Source organism: Drosophila erecta, unplaced genomic scaffold, assembly GCF_003286155.1.
Source record: "Drosophila erecta strain 14021-0224.00,06,07 unplaced genomic scaffold, DereRS2 tig00000126-arrow-pilon, whole genome shotgun sequence".
In the NCBI taxonomy this organism is placed as follows: Eukaryota; Metazoa; Arthropoda; class Insecta; order Diptera; family Drosophilidae; genus Drosophila; species Drosophila erecta.
The window spans coordinates 5,366,555-5,381,825 of NW_020825209.1; the positions used below are offsets into that span (position 1 = coordinate 5,366,555).

The 15,271-nt window shown below is 49.3% G+C and overlaps 2 protein-coding genes across 7 annotated transcripts; one reads left to right on the plus strand and one right to left on the minus strand.

Moving 5' to 3' along the window:
* Positions 1–61: 61 nt before the first annotated feature.
* On the plus strand, positions 62–12,145 carry LOC6550196 (spectrin beta chain). Of its 6 annotated transcripts, none has more exons than XM_015155633.2 (8): positions 62–298; positions 3,713–9,957; positions 10,025–10,221; positions 10,295–10,463; positions 10,851–10,901; positions 11,060–11,166; positions 11,281–11,447; positions 11,525–12,145. In XM_015155633.2, the coding sequence occupies exons 2-8, from the start codon at positions 3,909–3,911 to the stop codon at positions 11,709–11,711; spliced, it is 6,927 nt and encodes a 2,308-aa protein (XP_015011119.1). In that variant the 5' UTR covers positions 62–298; positions 3,713–3,908; the 3' UTR covers positions 11,712–12,145. The 6 variants fall into 6 exon arrangements, with proteins under 6 accessions (XP_015011119.1, XP_026838279.1, XP_001977585.1 ...); XM_026982478.1 differs by having other exon boundaries at positions 62–302; positions 11,525–12,139; XM_026982479.1 differs by lacking the exon at positions 62–298 and adding an exon at positions 647–739 and having other exon boundaries at positions 11,525–12,139.
* LOC6550197 (O-acyltransferase like protein) lies at positions 11,989–14,777 on the minus strand. Its single transcript, XM_001977550.3, has 4 exons — positions 14,533–14,777; positions 13,549–14,272; positions 12,502–13,435; positions 11,989–12,441 (listed from the first exon to the last, which is right to left on the minus strand). Exons 1-4 carry the CDS (start codon positions 14,723–14,725, stop codon positions 12,298–12,300), a joined length of 1,995 nt encoding a protein of 664 aa, XP_001977586.1. The 5' UTR covers positions 14,726–14,777; the 3' UTR covers positions 11,989–12,297.
* Positions 14,778–15,271: the final 494 nt, after the last annotated feature.

Sequence of the window (15,271 nt, forward strand, 5' to 3'; positions counted from 1 at the left end):
TTAAATAACATACAAATCTTTCGAGCTGTACAGTTTTGGCTACTTTATAGCCAGATAATGCACTAGCTTCTGCGCGGCACGGTCACACTGCGCAGTTGGCGTTTTTTAGCGCCTTCTCGCGCTGGTTCACTTCGTTCACTCGTTCGCAACGCGATGTTTTGAATACATACATTTTTTCCATTCTCGCCAAGTGAAGTTCATCCGCCAGACCGAAGATTTTTAGTCGAACGTGCTAAATCTATGAAATTAACTGTGTTTTATGAATCAATTAGGGCGATCGGAGCTGCAAAATTATCGAGTAGGTAAGTGAAAGTCGCCGCAGTGCAGTGAAAACGGCGCGAAATGCGAATTGCAAGCGATTGAACGGGGAAAATGTGAAATAGACCAACGCCCAAGTGAATAGGCCACGAAAAAGGAGCCACCAATAAAAGGCAGAAGTGGCAAAAGAGAGCAAAAAGTATCTTACTCTTGGTGCATGTGTGTGTGTGTGTGTTTTTGGTTTGGGATTGAGCAGTGTGCTAAAATATGAACATCAAGTGATTTCGCTACATCTCTACGTACATAATAAAAACATCATCGATTAAAATTGCCTGCTAACTCATATATTTTGACGCTGTCGCCGTCGCTGCCGGCGTCGCTGCTTCTGCCGCCGATGATGACATCATTCGGTTTTCGGTGAGAGCGCGTAGCGTGCGTGTGTGTGTCTGTGTTGTTCGAGTAATCGAATTGGACGAGTGTGGTTCGCATTTTTTTTTTGTATTTTTTAATTTACTTGGTGTAAATGTGCCTGAATGGCAGGCCAAAACTCTGCGCTGTGAATTAAAACCATGAAAAACACGGTGCTATGCAAGAAGAAGCGCAAGCCTTAAGTAACGTTTGCGTCAGTTGTTCCGTTGGTGATAAAAATGAAGAACACGGCTATCGCCTAATCGGAGATATATATATATATATACACATATACATATGTTTCCCTGTGTTTGTGAGTTTTATGAAATACAAGCGGTGCGCTCTTTTTTCTTCCCCATAGATACGCTAACGCCTATGCACTTGGCTGAAATACAGTTACGTGCTCACCAACACATCGGCTAAAAATAACACACACTCCCCATTTCCCATTTCCCTTGCACCCCACCCACCCGCCTTTTCACCTCCCCTCAGAGGTCACGAGTTGAAGTTTCTTTTCGAAATTACGAACTTCAAGTCAAGAGACATATGTAAATACATAGAGCCTGCACTTGCCCAATGTTTGTTTGCTAGTGTGTTTGTTTGTGTTTCACCTTGCCGCTGCTGTTGTTGCATTGTTGTTGTTTATGACAAATCACACACGTACAGTTGTAAACACAACACACCTCACCCGCACCCACACCTACAAACATTCATACAGGCATTCAATCAATTGATCGCCGAAAACTCATTAACTTGCGCATAAATGGCGGGGAAAACTGGTTTTTCCTTAGCGAAGACTCAACTTTGGTGGTGGTTTCATTTCCAAGTTTCCAAAGTTGAACTCTTGGCCTGTTTAATTGAACTCGCAGTTGCACACACGCCCCGCTCTCTCTGTGTTTCTCCATATCGCTCTCTGCGATGAACTCACACTGGAAACAAGAGGATCGGATCGGCCATCATAATTAAGTCTGGAAAGCACCAACAATTGAAAGGGGAAGGTGGGGTGGGTGGGGTGTGTAAGAGGGAGAAGGCTAGCCCATGAGAGCGACTTGTGCAGTTTCAACCCTCTATCCCTTGCTCGCTCCCACTTCCAGCACTCCCACTCTAACTGCACCACCTTTCAGATACAGATATATAGATACAATAGCACTCTCCCTCTTTCTCTCTCACTCTCTCTCTTGCTCTATCTGTTTTGTTGTTCGCTCCAGTTTTGTTGTTGCTCGCTCTCGCTCTCTCAAAGTTTTAAGCTTCGTTTTAATAAAAATATTACGTAATAGTAAGATAGAAGCTGCTGCGTGCGTGTGCGTGTTTGCTGATTTTGCTTTTGTTTGTTTTAACAATTCTCGCTCGCACTATGGTTTTTGTTGTTCTTTTCCTGGTTCTTGTTGTTGCGGTGCTCTCATAAAATTAGTACAAATGAAATCAGCAGCTTACTAAATTGTGTAAGCGAGAAGAGGAAGAGTAAAGAGTGGAGGAGGACGATAACGATAACGAAGCGATGGGAAAAAGTTATGTTTGCTGTTTTTGCTGTTGTGTGCGTAGAAGGGAATGACCCCGGCACCTGTGTAAACGCGAATGGGAATAGAGGTCAAAGGACATTAGCACACAAACCCACTGTTATACACAACAAAAGGGGCTTGATTGAATCAGTGATTCTATTTTTGACCTAGGTCGGCAAGCTTGTATTACTTAATTCAATTAATCAAGCAATTAAATTGTTATTCTAATCGAGCTGCGGTAATTCAGTGAATAATTCAATGTTTGTCTTACAACTAATTTCAAAAATTCCATCATAAAATTAAATTATGCATAAAATATTAACATTAACTGACATAATATAAAAACTTATGAAGAAAGATGACTTTTAATGCAAATTAAAGGAAAAAAACACATTTAAAGGCATTAAACAAATTTTCTGCAGAAGATCAGTATTATATTTGGGGACATTTTGAGTTCTGCATTAATTACTGTGTTCTCCTAATTGGTAATGTGAAAGCCGGGGAGAAAGTGTGGCAATAAACAGAAAAATATCAAGTGGAAAAAGTACAACCCAAGTACTTCGCCCATTTTCATTGCAGCCCAAAAGCTTGCAAAAGTGTGAAAAACGCTGCGATGTGTGAAACCAAATGGATTCTCGAGGGCCAACTGCCGTGTGAATAGGTCATAATTTCAAATCGTCGGCTACGTCGATAAAAAACAAGTGAAATACCAGTATACAAGCCCATGTAAATGAGTAATAGACATACGAACACACGTAAAACAAAAAGCTCGCCGATGGAAATATGGAAACTGAATGGGCCCAGCATGAATATGATTTATGAAAATGTGAAAAGTGTGATGTGTGCTCACAGTTGAGGTCATAACGATAGCAGCGAACTTAAACACTCGATGAAATATATTTGTTTTTAGCCTTTTTATTGTTAGTTCCTGTCGTACCGGTTAGTTAATTTTAAAAAGAACAAGATACATATAGTTAAATGCACCTCTTTGACGGTCCACAGTAAACTATTTGTCACTGAATGAGCAATTAAATAACAATTAAATACAATAACCCTTGGTGCATTTATATGAATGACACCCCTAAATGAATGAAACCCGCATGTAAAGCAAACCCACAGTAATTAGCTACTTGTTATGTGGATATATTATACATATGTACATGTAGCTATATCTTTTTTACCCCCCACATCACCGTCGTCTGCTATATATTTCGTTTTGTCTGCCGTTTCGATGGTTTTTGTGAATTGAATTTCCTGCAATTTCACGGTTTTGCCATTCGAATCCGGTTGGGGGAGGTCCGCCCCACTTTTATGTGTTCTTTTTTTTCCGCCGCCACAGAGTGATGTAATCGCTTTAAGTCATAGTGACAATTACGATCGGACATTCTAGTGGTGACCCCGGCGACCCGCGTGACGCCATCCCATCCCATGGCAGCCCAAACTGAAACCCAAATCAAACCCAAAGTAGAACCGAAAACTGACATAAATGAATCACCAGCCTTTGCTGACAATTATTATCTAAACGATTTTCCCACCGCCTCTTCCAGTGATTCTCCTCTGAAGGCAACACATTCGGTTTGGATTTGAAGGATATACTCAGAGGAACGACGAACGGCGGAGTGGCGAGCTCCCGTAAAACGAAACGACAAAACCCAACCATTGACACTCTATACACTATAAACTAGCAGCTATTAACTAACTAAGTAAGCACGAAAGCGCTGTGGAAACCGTAGATCCCCAGCCATGACGACGGACATTTCGATTGTTCGCTGGGATCCCAGCCAGGGTCCTGGCAACGAGTACATCGATGAGTACGAGTACGATGGCGGCAACTCCAGTTCCCGACTGTTCGAGCGGTCCAGGATCAAGGCTCTGGCCGAGGAGCGTGAGAGTGTGCAAAAGAAGACATTCACCAAGTGGGTGAACTCGCATCTGTGCCGGGTCAACTGCCGCATTGCCGATCTCTATGTGGATATGAGGGATGGCAAGCACCTGATCAAACTGCTGGAGGTCCTGTCCGGCGAGCGACTGCCCAAGCCCACCAAGGGCAAGATGCGCATCCACTGCCTGGAGAACGTCGACAAGGCGCTGCAGTTTCTGCGCGAACAGCGCGTCCATCTGGAGAATATTGGCTCCCATGACATAGTCGATGGCAATGCTTCCCTCAATTTGGGCCTGATTTGGACCATCATCCTGCGCTTCCAGATCCAGGACATCACCATCGAGGAGGTGGACAACAAGGAGACCAAGTCGGCCAAGGACGCCCTGCTGCTCTGGTGCCAGATGAAGACTGCCGGCTATCACAATGTGAACGTGCGCAACTTCACCACCTCGTGGCGCGATGGCCTGGCCTTCAATGCCATCATCCACAAACACCGTCCGGATTTGGTTCAGTTCGAGAAGCTCTCGAAGACGAACGCCATCCACAACCTTAACAATGCCTTCGATGTGGCCGAGGACAAACTGGGCCTGGCCAAGCTCCTCGATGCCGAGGATGTGTTCGTCGAGCATCCGGATGAGAAGTCCATCATCACCTACGTGGTCACCTACTATCACTACTTCAGCAAACTGAAGCAGGAGACGGTGCAGGGCAAGCGTATCGGCAAGGTGGTTGGCATTGCCATGGAGAACGACAAAATGGTCCACGACTACGAGCACTTCACCAGTGATCTGCTCAAGTGGATCGAAACGACCATCCAGTCGCTGGGCGAGCGGGAGTTCGAAAATTCCCTGGCCGGCGTCCAAGGGCAGTTGGCACAGTTCTCCAACTACCGCACCATCGAGAAGCCGCCCAAGTTCGTGGAGAAGGGCAACCTGGAGGTGCTCCTGTTCACCCTGCAGTCCAAGATGCGGGCCAACAACCAGAAGCCCTACACACCCAAGGAGGGCAAGATGATTTCGGACATCAACAAGGCCTGGGAGCGATTGGAGAAGGCGGAACACGAACGCGAATTGGCCCTGCGCGAGGAGCTCATCCGGCAGGAGAAACTGGAGCAGCTAGCCGCCCGCTTCGACCGCAAGGCGTCCATGCGTGAAACCTGGCTGTCGGAGAATCAACGTCTGGTCAGCCAGGATAACTTCGGCTTCGATCTGGCGGCCGTTGAGGCGGCGGCCAAGAAGCACGAGGCCATCGAAACCGACATCTTCGCCTACGAGGAGCGCGTCCAGGCCGTGGTTGCCGTTTGCGATGAACTGGAATCGGAGCGTTATCACGATGTGAAGCGAATCTTGTTGCGCAAGGACAACGTTATGCGCTTGTGGACCTATCTGCTGGAGCTCCTGAGAGCGCGCCGCATGCGCCTGGAGATCTCGCTGCAGCTGCAACAGAACTTCCAGGAGATGCTTTACATTCTCGACAACATGGAGGAGATCAAGCAGCTGCTGATGACCGATGACTATGGCAAGCATCTGATGGGCGTGGAGGATCTGCTGCAGAAGCACTCGCTTGTCGAGGCCGATATCAATATCCTGGGCGAGCGCGTCAAGGTGGTGGTTCAGAACTCGCAAAAGTTCCTGAGCGACGACCCAGAGTCGTACAAACCCTGCGATCCTGAGATCATTGTGTCGCGCGTCCAGCAACTGGAGGATGCCTACGCAGAGTTGGTCCGTTTGGCCGTTGAACGTCGCAGCCGCCTGGAGGAGAGCCGCAAACTCTGGCAGTTCTACTGGGACACCGCCGACGAGGAGAACTGGATCAAGGAGAAGGAGCAGATCGTCTCCACCGACGAGGTGGGTCACGACCTGACCACCGTCAATCTGATGCTCAGCAAGCACAAGGCCCTGGAGTCGGAGATCACGTCGCACGATCCCCAGCTGCAGAATGTGGCCAAGGTTGGGTCGGAGCTGATCACCGAGGGTCACTTTGGTGCCGATCGCATCAAGGATCGATTGAAGGAGATCCTCAACAAGTGGGACCACCTTCTGGACCTCACCAAGTACCGCCGCCAGCGCTTGGAGAATGCCGTCGAGTACTTCCAGCTGTTTGCGGATGCCGACGATGTGGACAACTGGATGTTGGACACCCTGCGCATTGTTTCCAGCGAGGACGTTGGTCGCGACGAGGCTAACGTACAGTCCCTGTTGAAGAAGCACAAGGACGTGGCCGACGAGTTGAAGAACTACGCCGAAGTGATCGATGCCCTGCACAAACAGGCGGAGAGCCTGAAGCTAAACGAGGCAGAAAAGGCCAATGTGGACAAGCGCCTGGAGGCGATCGACAACCGGTACAAGGAGCTTACCGAGCTGGCCAAGCTGCGCAAGCAGCGACTGCTCGACGCCCTCAGCCTGTACAAGCTGATGTCCGAAGCGGATGGCGTGGAGCAATGGATCAAGGAGAAGACCAAGATGCTGGACACGATGACTCCTGGCAAGGACATCGAGGATGTGGAGATCATGAAGCATCGCTTCGAGGGCTTCGACAAGGAAATGAACGCCAATGCCTCGCGCGTGGCCGTGGTTAATCAGCTGGCCCGCCAGTTGCTCCATGTCGAGCATCCTAACTCCGATGAGATACTGGAGAGGCAGAACCACCTCAACCAGGAGTGGTCGACACTGCGCGAGAAGGCCGAGGCCAAGATGGATGATCTGAAGTCCGCTCATGGCGTCCAGACCTTCTACATCGAGTGCCGCGAGACCATTTCGTGGATTGAGGACAAGAAGCGCATCCTTACCGAAACCGACAGTCTGGAGATGGATCTGACCGGTGTGATGACCCTGCAGCGTCGCCTCAGCGGCATGGACCGCGACTTGGCCGCCATTCAGGCCAAGCTCTCGAGCTTGGAACGCGAGGCCAACAGCATCGAGGATGAGCATCCCGAGGAGGCCAAGATCATCCGCGAGCGCATTGCCCAGATTGAGTTGATTTGGGAGCAGCTCACCCAGATGCTCAAGGAACGCGACTCGAAACTGGAGGAGGCCGGCGATCTGCATCGTTTCTTGCGCGATCTCGATCACTTCCAGACTTGGTTGACCAAGACCCAGACAGACGTAGCTTCCGAGGATACTCCCACTTCCCTGCCGGAGGCTGAGAAGCTTCTGAACCAGCATCAATCGATCCGCGAGGAGATTGACAACTACACTGAGGACTACAAGAATATGATGGAATATGGCGAGCGGTTGACCTCCGAGGGAAGCACCTCCGACGATCCGCAGTACATGTTCCTGAGGGAGCGCCTGAATGCCCTGAAGGATGGCTGGGAGGAGCTGCACCAGATGTGGGAGAACAGGCAGGTGCTGTTGTCGCAGAGCTTGGACCAGCAGCTGTTCAACCGCGATGCCCGCCAGACGGAGGTGTTGCTCAGCCAGCAGGAGCACTTCCTCAGCAAGGATGATACCCCAGTCAACCTAGAGCAGGCTGAGAACCAGCTGAAGCGCCACGAGGCCTTCCTCACAACCATGGAGGCTAACGATGACAAGATCAACACCCTGCTCCAGGTGGCCGACACCCTGGTGGAGAAGGATCACTTCGATGCGGACAAGATTGGCAAGCGGGCGGAGAACATTACCGGACGTCGGGATGACAACCGTCAGCGTGCTCTGGACCAACACGAGAAGCTCAAGAATCAGGTAAAACTGCACGAGTTCCTGCAGGATCTCGAAGAGCTGGCCGAGTGGGTGCAGGAGAAGTACGCCACCTCACAGGACGAGTCGTACAGGAGCGCCAAGACCATCCACTCCAAATGGACGCGCCATCAGGCCTTCGAGGCGGAGATTGCCGCCAACAAGGAGCGCCTATTCGAGGCAGAGAAGTCCGCCCAGGAGCTGTCCAAGGAGAAGCCCGAGTTCAAGGACGTCATCGAGCCCAAGCTTAAGGAGCTGGCCAAGCAGTTCGACGACCTGGAGGTGCACACCAAGGAGAAGGGCGCCATGCTGTTCGACGCCAACCGCGAGGTGCTTGTCCAGCAGACATGCGACGATATCGACTCCTACATCACTGACCTGGAGAAGCAGATTGTCAGCGGAGACACTGCCAACGATCTGACATCCGTGAACATCCTGATGCAGAAGCAGCAGGTTATCCAGACCCAGATGGCGGTGAAGGCTCGCCAAGTGGAGGAGATCGACAAGCAGACCGAATACCTCCAGAAGACTGTGCCCGAGGAGAAGATCGAACCGATTGTGGTGAAGAAGACGGCCGTTCTCGAGCGCTTCGAGAAGATCAAGGCGCCGCTTCTGGAGCGCCAGAAGGCGTTGGAGAAGAAGAAGGAGGCCTTCCAGTTCTGTCGCGATGTCGAGGATGAGAAGCTCTGGATCGACGAGAAGCTGCCGGTGGCCAACTCACCAGATTACGGCAACTCCCTGTTCAACGTGCATGTGCTGAAGAAGAAGAACCAGTCGCTGGCCACAGAGATCGACAACCACGAGCCGCGCATCAACGCAATCTGCAACAATGGCCGCAAGCTGATCGACGAGGGCCACGAGGATGCCAAGAAGTTCGAGGCACTGATCAGCGATCTGACCCAGAAGTGGCAGGAGCTCAAGGACGCCATCGAGAACCGACGGAAGCATCTGCTGGAGTCGGAGAAGGTGCAGCAGTACTTCTTCGATGCCCAGGAGGCGGAGTCTTGGATGAGCGAGCAGGAGCTCTACATGATGGTGGAGGATCGCGGCAAGGACGAGATCAGCGCCCAGAACCTGATGAAGAAGCACGAAAACCTGGAGCAATCGGTGGAGGACTACGCCAACACCATTCGCCAGCTGGGCGAGGTGGCGCGTCAGTTCAGCGGGGATGACATCTCTTCCGGCGATGCCGTGGCCGTCAAGCAATCGCAGCTGGATAAGCTCTATGCTGGGCTCAAGGATCTGGCTGGCGAGAGGAGGGCTCGCCTCAACGAGGCTCTGCAGTTGTTCATGCTGAGCCGCGAGGTCGACGATCTGGAGCAATGGATCACCGATCGCGAGGTTGTGGCCGGTTCCCAGGAACTGGGTCAGGACTTTGACCACGTAACTCTGCTGTCGGAGCGCTTCAATGAGTTTGCCCGCGACACAGAGGCCGTTGGCGGAGAGCGAGTGGCCAAGGTGAACGGCATTGCTGATAATCTCATCCAGGCCGGACACTCTGATTCCGCCACGATTGCCGAATGGAAGGATAACCTTAACGAATCGTGGCAGGATCTGCTGGAGCTGATCGAGACCCGAACCCAGATGCTGGCCGCTTCCCGGGAGCTGCACAAATTCTTCCACGACTGCAAGGATGTGTTGGGCCGCATCCTTGAGAAGCAGCACGGTGTGTCCGATGAACTGGGACGCGATGCCGGCTCTGTGTCGACGCTGCAGCGCAAGCACTACAACTTCCTGCAGGACCTCACCACCCTATACTCACAAGTCCAGCAGATCCAGGAGGAGTCCGCCAAGCTGCAGGACGCCTATGCCGGTGACAAGGCCAAGGAGATCACCAATCGGGAACAGGAGGTGCTCCATGCCTGGGACAACCTCCAGGCAATGTGCGATGCCCGCAAACAGAAATTGGCCGACACGGGCGATCTTTTCCGCTTCTTCAACATGGTACGCATCCTGATGATCTGGATGGAGGACCTCGTACGCCAAATGAACACGTCAGAGAAGCCGCGCGACGTGTCCGGCGTGGAGCTGCTGATGAACAACCACCAGAGCCTTAAAGCCGAGATAGACACACGGGAGGACAACTTTGGTGCGTGCATCTCGCTGGGCAAGGAGCTGCTCACCCGTAACCACTACGCCTCCGCTGATATTAAGGATCGCCTGATGACGCTAAGCAATAGCCGCAATGCCCTGCTCCGCCGCTGGGAGGAGCGCTGGGAGAATCTCCAGCTGAGTGAGTAAACTCCATATTTGAAAGGTACGCCCTTGTTAATCACCGATTTTCCATTGATTTCGTATAGTCCTGGAGGTGTACCAGTTCGCCAGAGACGCTGCCGTGGCCGAGGCCTGGCTGATCGCCCAGGAGCCTTACCTGCTCTCCTCAGAGCTGGGCCACACAATCGACGAGGTGGAGAACCTGATTAAGAAGCACGAGGCCTTTGAAAAGTCTGCCGCCGCACAAGAGGAGCGCTTCAGTGCTCTTGAGCGTTTGACAACAGTGAGTGCCTACTTGGGAATATATATATGTTTTGGATAACACATAACATTCAAACGAACATTTTCGCTTTCAGTTTGAGCTTAAGGAAATGAAGAGGCGCCAGGAGCTAGCGGAGGAGGCTGAGCGACAACGCATCAAGGAGGAGCAGGAGGCCAAGGCCGCCTCGGAGGCGGCGGAACAGGCCAAACGAGAGGCTGAGCGACGCGACGACGTGGATGTTGGAGCCTCGCACGACGATTCAGGTATGAAGTATAAACTGTTACGTACTATAGCATGCATAGGATTGTTGAAAATAATACAGAAATAAGCGAGTACATTATCAAAATATAAATAGAATTCAACATTTGTTGAATACAGCTCCAACAAATTGAGTGTTTATTTTCAACAAAACTATATCATAGTCCAGTTGTCCTTTGCCATATCCGCATCCAAATCCATATCCACATCCATCCCAGCCGCAGTATCAAGATCCCAGTCAAGATAGCACTCAAGCTCCCGCTGCGAATCTCGTCTAACCAAAATATCTCTAAACGTTTTCTGTCATTCAATCATGCCTACTTAACCAAACTCAAACCAATCTCATCCTGCCACGGATTAACCAACTAACCAATCAACTTAAACCCATGAAGCCGCCAAAGACACGGCCGTCGAGTTCGAGCGCGTTGTCGAGATCCAAACAGGTATAATGCAATATTATCTAGGCGCAGATCCATGGCATTTCGCATCTAAGCAATCCCATGGAACTTATTCATTTCGTTTGTTTTTTAGTTTATTTTTAAAGTTTGAATGCCTCGGGCAATGGAACTCCAAACTAATGAATTTCTTGTGTGTTCCCCAGAACGAGGTGCCACCCCAGGCGGCGGCGAGGGTCACGAAGGCTATGTAACACGAAAGCACGAGTGGGACTCGACCACCAAGAAGGCCTCCAACCGATCTTGGGATAAGGTAAATCTATATTCAATTAACAGAAGCATCATAAGGGAATGCATAGGCACTCGCATACCCCAATTACCACTAAATATTTGGAACTAACCACCCGTGAACGTTTCTGTTTCTCAGGTATACATGGCTGCCAGGGCCGGACGCATTTCGTTCTACAAAGATCAGAAGGGTTATAAGAGTAATCCCGAATTGACCTTCCGCGGTGAGCCCAGCTACGATCTGCAAAACGCTGCCATTGAAATTGCCAGTGATTACACCAAGAAGAAGCACGTTCTGCGAGTCAAGTGAGTAGCAGAAACGCTCCATTTTTGTATAGCCATCCATGTACTTATCGGATATACTTTCCCGATTCACCATGCAGGCTCGCCAACGGCGCCTTGTTCTTGCTGCAGGCCCATGACGACACCGAAATGTCCCAGTGGGTGACCTCCCTGAAAGCCCAGAGCGATTCGACAGCGGTGGCCGCCAGCAGATCCCAGACTCTGCCCGCCACCTCACAAAAGGACGAACCAAAGCGCAGATCGTTTTTTACTTTAAAGAAAAAGTAAACTAACAGCCGTAACGCAACCTTGAGCAAGAGCAGCTAATTAAAACAAGTAACATAACAAAAAATGATGACAAATGATATAATACAAATACAAAGCGACAGAAAATTATACAGCAAAAATTAAGAAGAAGCAAATATATATTTTTTTTTCATATATTTAAACTTATTTCGTAATGAGAAAAAAACAAAAAAACCGACAAAAACTTGCAAGAGAAGAACGAGCAAAACGTAAACAATTATTATGCTTATCAAATTTGCACGATAAATACTGCTATTATGATTAAACGTATGTATCTTATTTATTTAAACAAATACAAAGTAATATAAAGATTAAAAAAAATACAAAAAACAAACATAAAATTTGAGGAAACCAACTCGTGTATGCATTTCAATGTATTCGATAAATAAACGAAATATTCCTTTAAAGTACACCAATTGCCGGCGAATTGATCAAATACCGCTATCGCTTTTTGATTTTGGCAATCGAAGTGCAATTTATTGTGAAGGTTTCTGATCGCTATTTTTAAACAATTAGGTTTGAAATTCCGGCAAAATATTCGTCGGATTCGGGGATGATCTACTGCGAACTACTGGCTCTTTTTTCTTTGAATGGAAGAAGACCTAGAATTAGTCATCAGGCTGATCAGCCGATTGAATGGAATCTCGAAGAGCACCGTCATTACAATGGCCAAAACGTAACAGACCACTGAGCAGGAGATTGTGAGCATTACCTGGAAGCAAAAATAGTGAATAGTGATGATATGGCAATAAGCATGCCTATAGGAACTCACCATCATCGTGTTGTCCGGATACACCTGATCGCTGAAGGAGTGGTAGAAGTACATAATGACAATGGGATTCAACAGGTAGATGGCGTAGGTGAACTTGCTGATCCGCTGCACTGACTCCGACTGCAGGAGCGCCAGCAGCCAGCGGGTAGGAGCATATGAGTCGCTGTTGTCCGACTTGGTGCCGCAGATGATGAGATGGCTGGCCGATGAGGTCACCAGAACCCGCAGAATGATCATAAAGCTGACAATGATACTGGTGGTCGGCAGCTGATCCATGGTCACCAGCCTCGCCAGCCAGCCAATGCCCACGACGGCTCCCAAACGGACCCACCGATTTGGCAATACCAAATCAAAGGGAGTGCGCGTACCTTTGACTTGGGAGAAGGCATAGATGCCACCAATTATGTAGGCGAGCATGCGGATGAACGGGCTCATGTACGACCACTCGTTGGTGTGATAAAGCTCCTCGAAATTGGACCTCACCTCGTTGACCTCCATCAGGACAATCGACAAAAGGACGCTGAGCACCAGCAGCAGGTGGATTATCCACCTGACCATCTTTGGGTGCTTGGTGTGCGTGAAGAGCAGCAGCATCGCCATCATGTGAAGCTGCATGTCGCAGCCCAGCGACCAAGTCCACGATCCGCACATAACCCCAATGGGAAACAGATTCTGGATGAAGAAAAGGTTACGTACGGCGTGGCGTCGACACAGCTCGTCCTGCGGATCGTTTATATGAAGCACGGACACTTGACGCTGATACTCCATTACCACCACGTCCATCAGTATGATGACGAATTGCAGCGGAGCCAGCCGGCAGTAGCGATGGATGAATTGTCTGAGGTAGCGACGCCCGTTGCCCAGGAAGCCATCGCTGGCGATATCCTTTTGCAGTTGGTCATCCTTGATGAAATTCAAAACCGTCAGGTAACCACTGCGATGGTAAAAAGAGTTTCGATCATTGGCTTGTGCGCATGCTGAAGAATTCGCGGCTTATATATGTATATGTAAGCATTACTCGTGTAGAAGGGCTGTTTCTATCCTCACCTGACAACAAAGAAGATCTCCACCATGCTGGGCCAGTAGGTATGCCGCATGGTCATCGACGCCAGCTTGCTCAGCATCTCGACCGAGGAATCCACGGAGAAGTACTTGTACCAGATCACATGGACGCCAATCAATGAGAAGGCGGTGAACACCCTCAGTCCGTTGATGGGTCTGTTCTCCTGGCTGGGATCCACTGGCTTCCAGGCCAGTTGCCAGTTGTCGCCCAGATCAAAGCAGGCCAGGATGCGTGAGTATTGGCCAAGGCCACTGGAGGCCACGAGGGTCAATAGGAAGGTCACACCTGCCACTACAAATAGAGTTTGCACAGCTCCACTATCAAAGAAATGGGATTTAAGCTCTGGTTTCTTGGCATAGGCCAACTTGGCATCCATATCCCAGCAGCGAAAGGATCCATTCTCGTCTATCGTTCTTCGGATGAGTTGCTCCACCTCCGGGACGTCACAGCTGGAGGGCAGACAGAGGCCAATGTGCAGCAGGGCATTCGGTTTGATGGTCACCTGTAGCTGCCACGGCGAATTGGATTCAATGTAGGCCACCAGATAGTGGAATTTAATGGGCGAAATCTCGCGCAGCAGACGGAAATTGTTGGAGGTCATATCCAGGAGCATCGGCTCATTGACGGCGCGGCAGGTGAATCTGTTGCCCAGCCAGGTGCTCTGGCCCATCATAAAGTTGGAGAAGCCCTCGCCGGAGGCGTCCATAGCTAGTGATTGCATAAAAGCAATACTTCGATAAATACCCAATATTACGAATTATTTCATTTCTTAATTTTAATCGTAGTTTTTACGATTTTACCAGAAAAGTACGAAATTAGTCCAATTTACGAGTAAAGGGTATATGTATGATAGTCGGGGAACTCGACTATAGCATTCTCTCTTGTTTTTTTCTATTTTCGCTCTTGTATATTTAATTCAGTGATTATTTGCAAGTACCTAGAGACTGAATAATAACCTCCACACCTACCTTTCAGTGCCCAGGATTGCTGATCCTGCCAAGCTTTCCTCAGTTCCAACAGCTGTTCCTCACACTTGGACAGTGTGATGTTTTGACGTTGGGGAACCATATCGGTCAGGTCCATGAGCAGGGATTTCGATACACAGTGTTCGACATTGCCGAGCACTGCGATAATTTGGAAAAGGAGCAGAACGAGGAGCATGATTACGTTCGGTGGATTGGGGGCAGAACACCTCAGTGCTCCACGACAGACGTTGCACAACTAATTCTGTGCCCGGGATGAAACAAAGTCTAAGCGATCCACATAACCTCCGTTTATTTAGAGCGTGATTTGGGGAGTGATCCGTGACGCTCTTTAAGATCCGAGCAGTCGCTTTATGGTCACATCTGTACTAAGCCAGAGCTTGTTTTGCAGTTAGCACGAATGACAGCATGTTGGACTTCTCGACTGAGGTTTACCTGGTACGGGTACGGATAATAAATTTTTGTTGGAAATTACTTTTACTTTTAGCTTGTGCTTATTAGTTTAAACAATGCTGGAACGAGTAGACACTTATACTACATTGTCAAGAAATTAAGCAGTCTATTGGAAACTATTAAGTATAATGCAAATAGTAATAAACAAACACACTTTCAACGAGTAAACAACTAGTAACGACCGCACCTGTAATACACAAAGTTCAGATATCCATTTTTGTTACGAACAGTCGTAATAGATTCGAAGTTCTTTTTTATATGCATGGTGCAC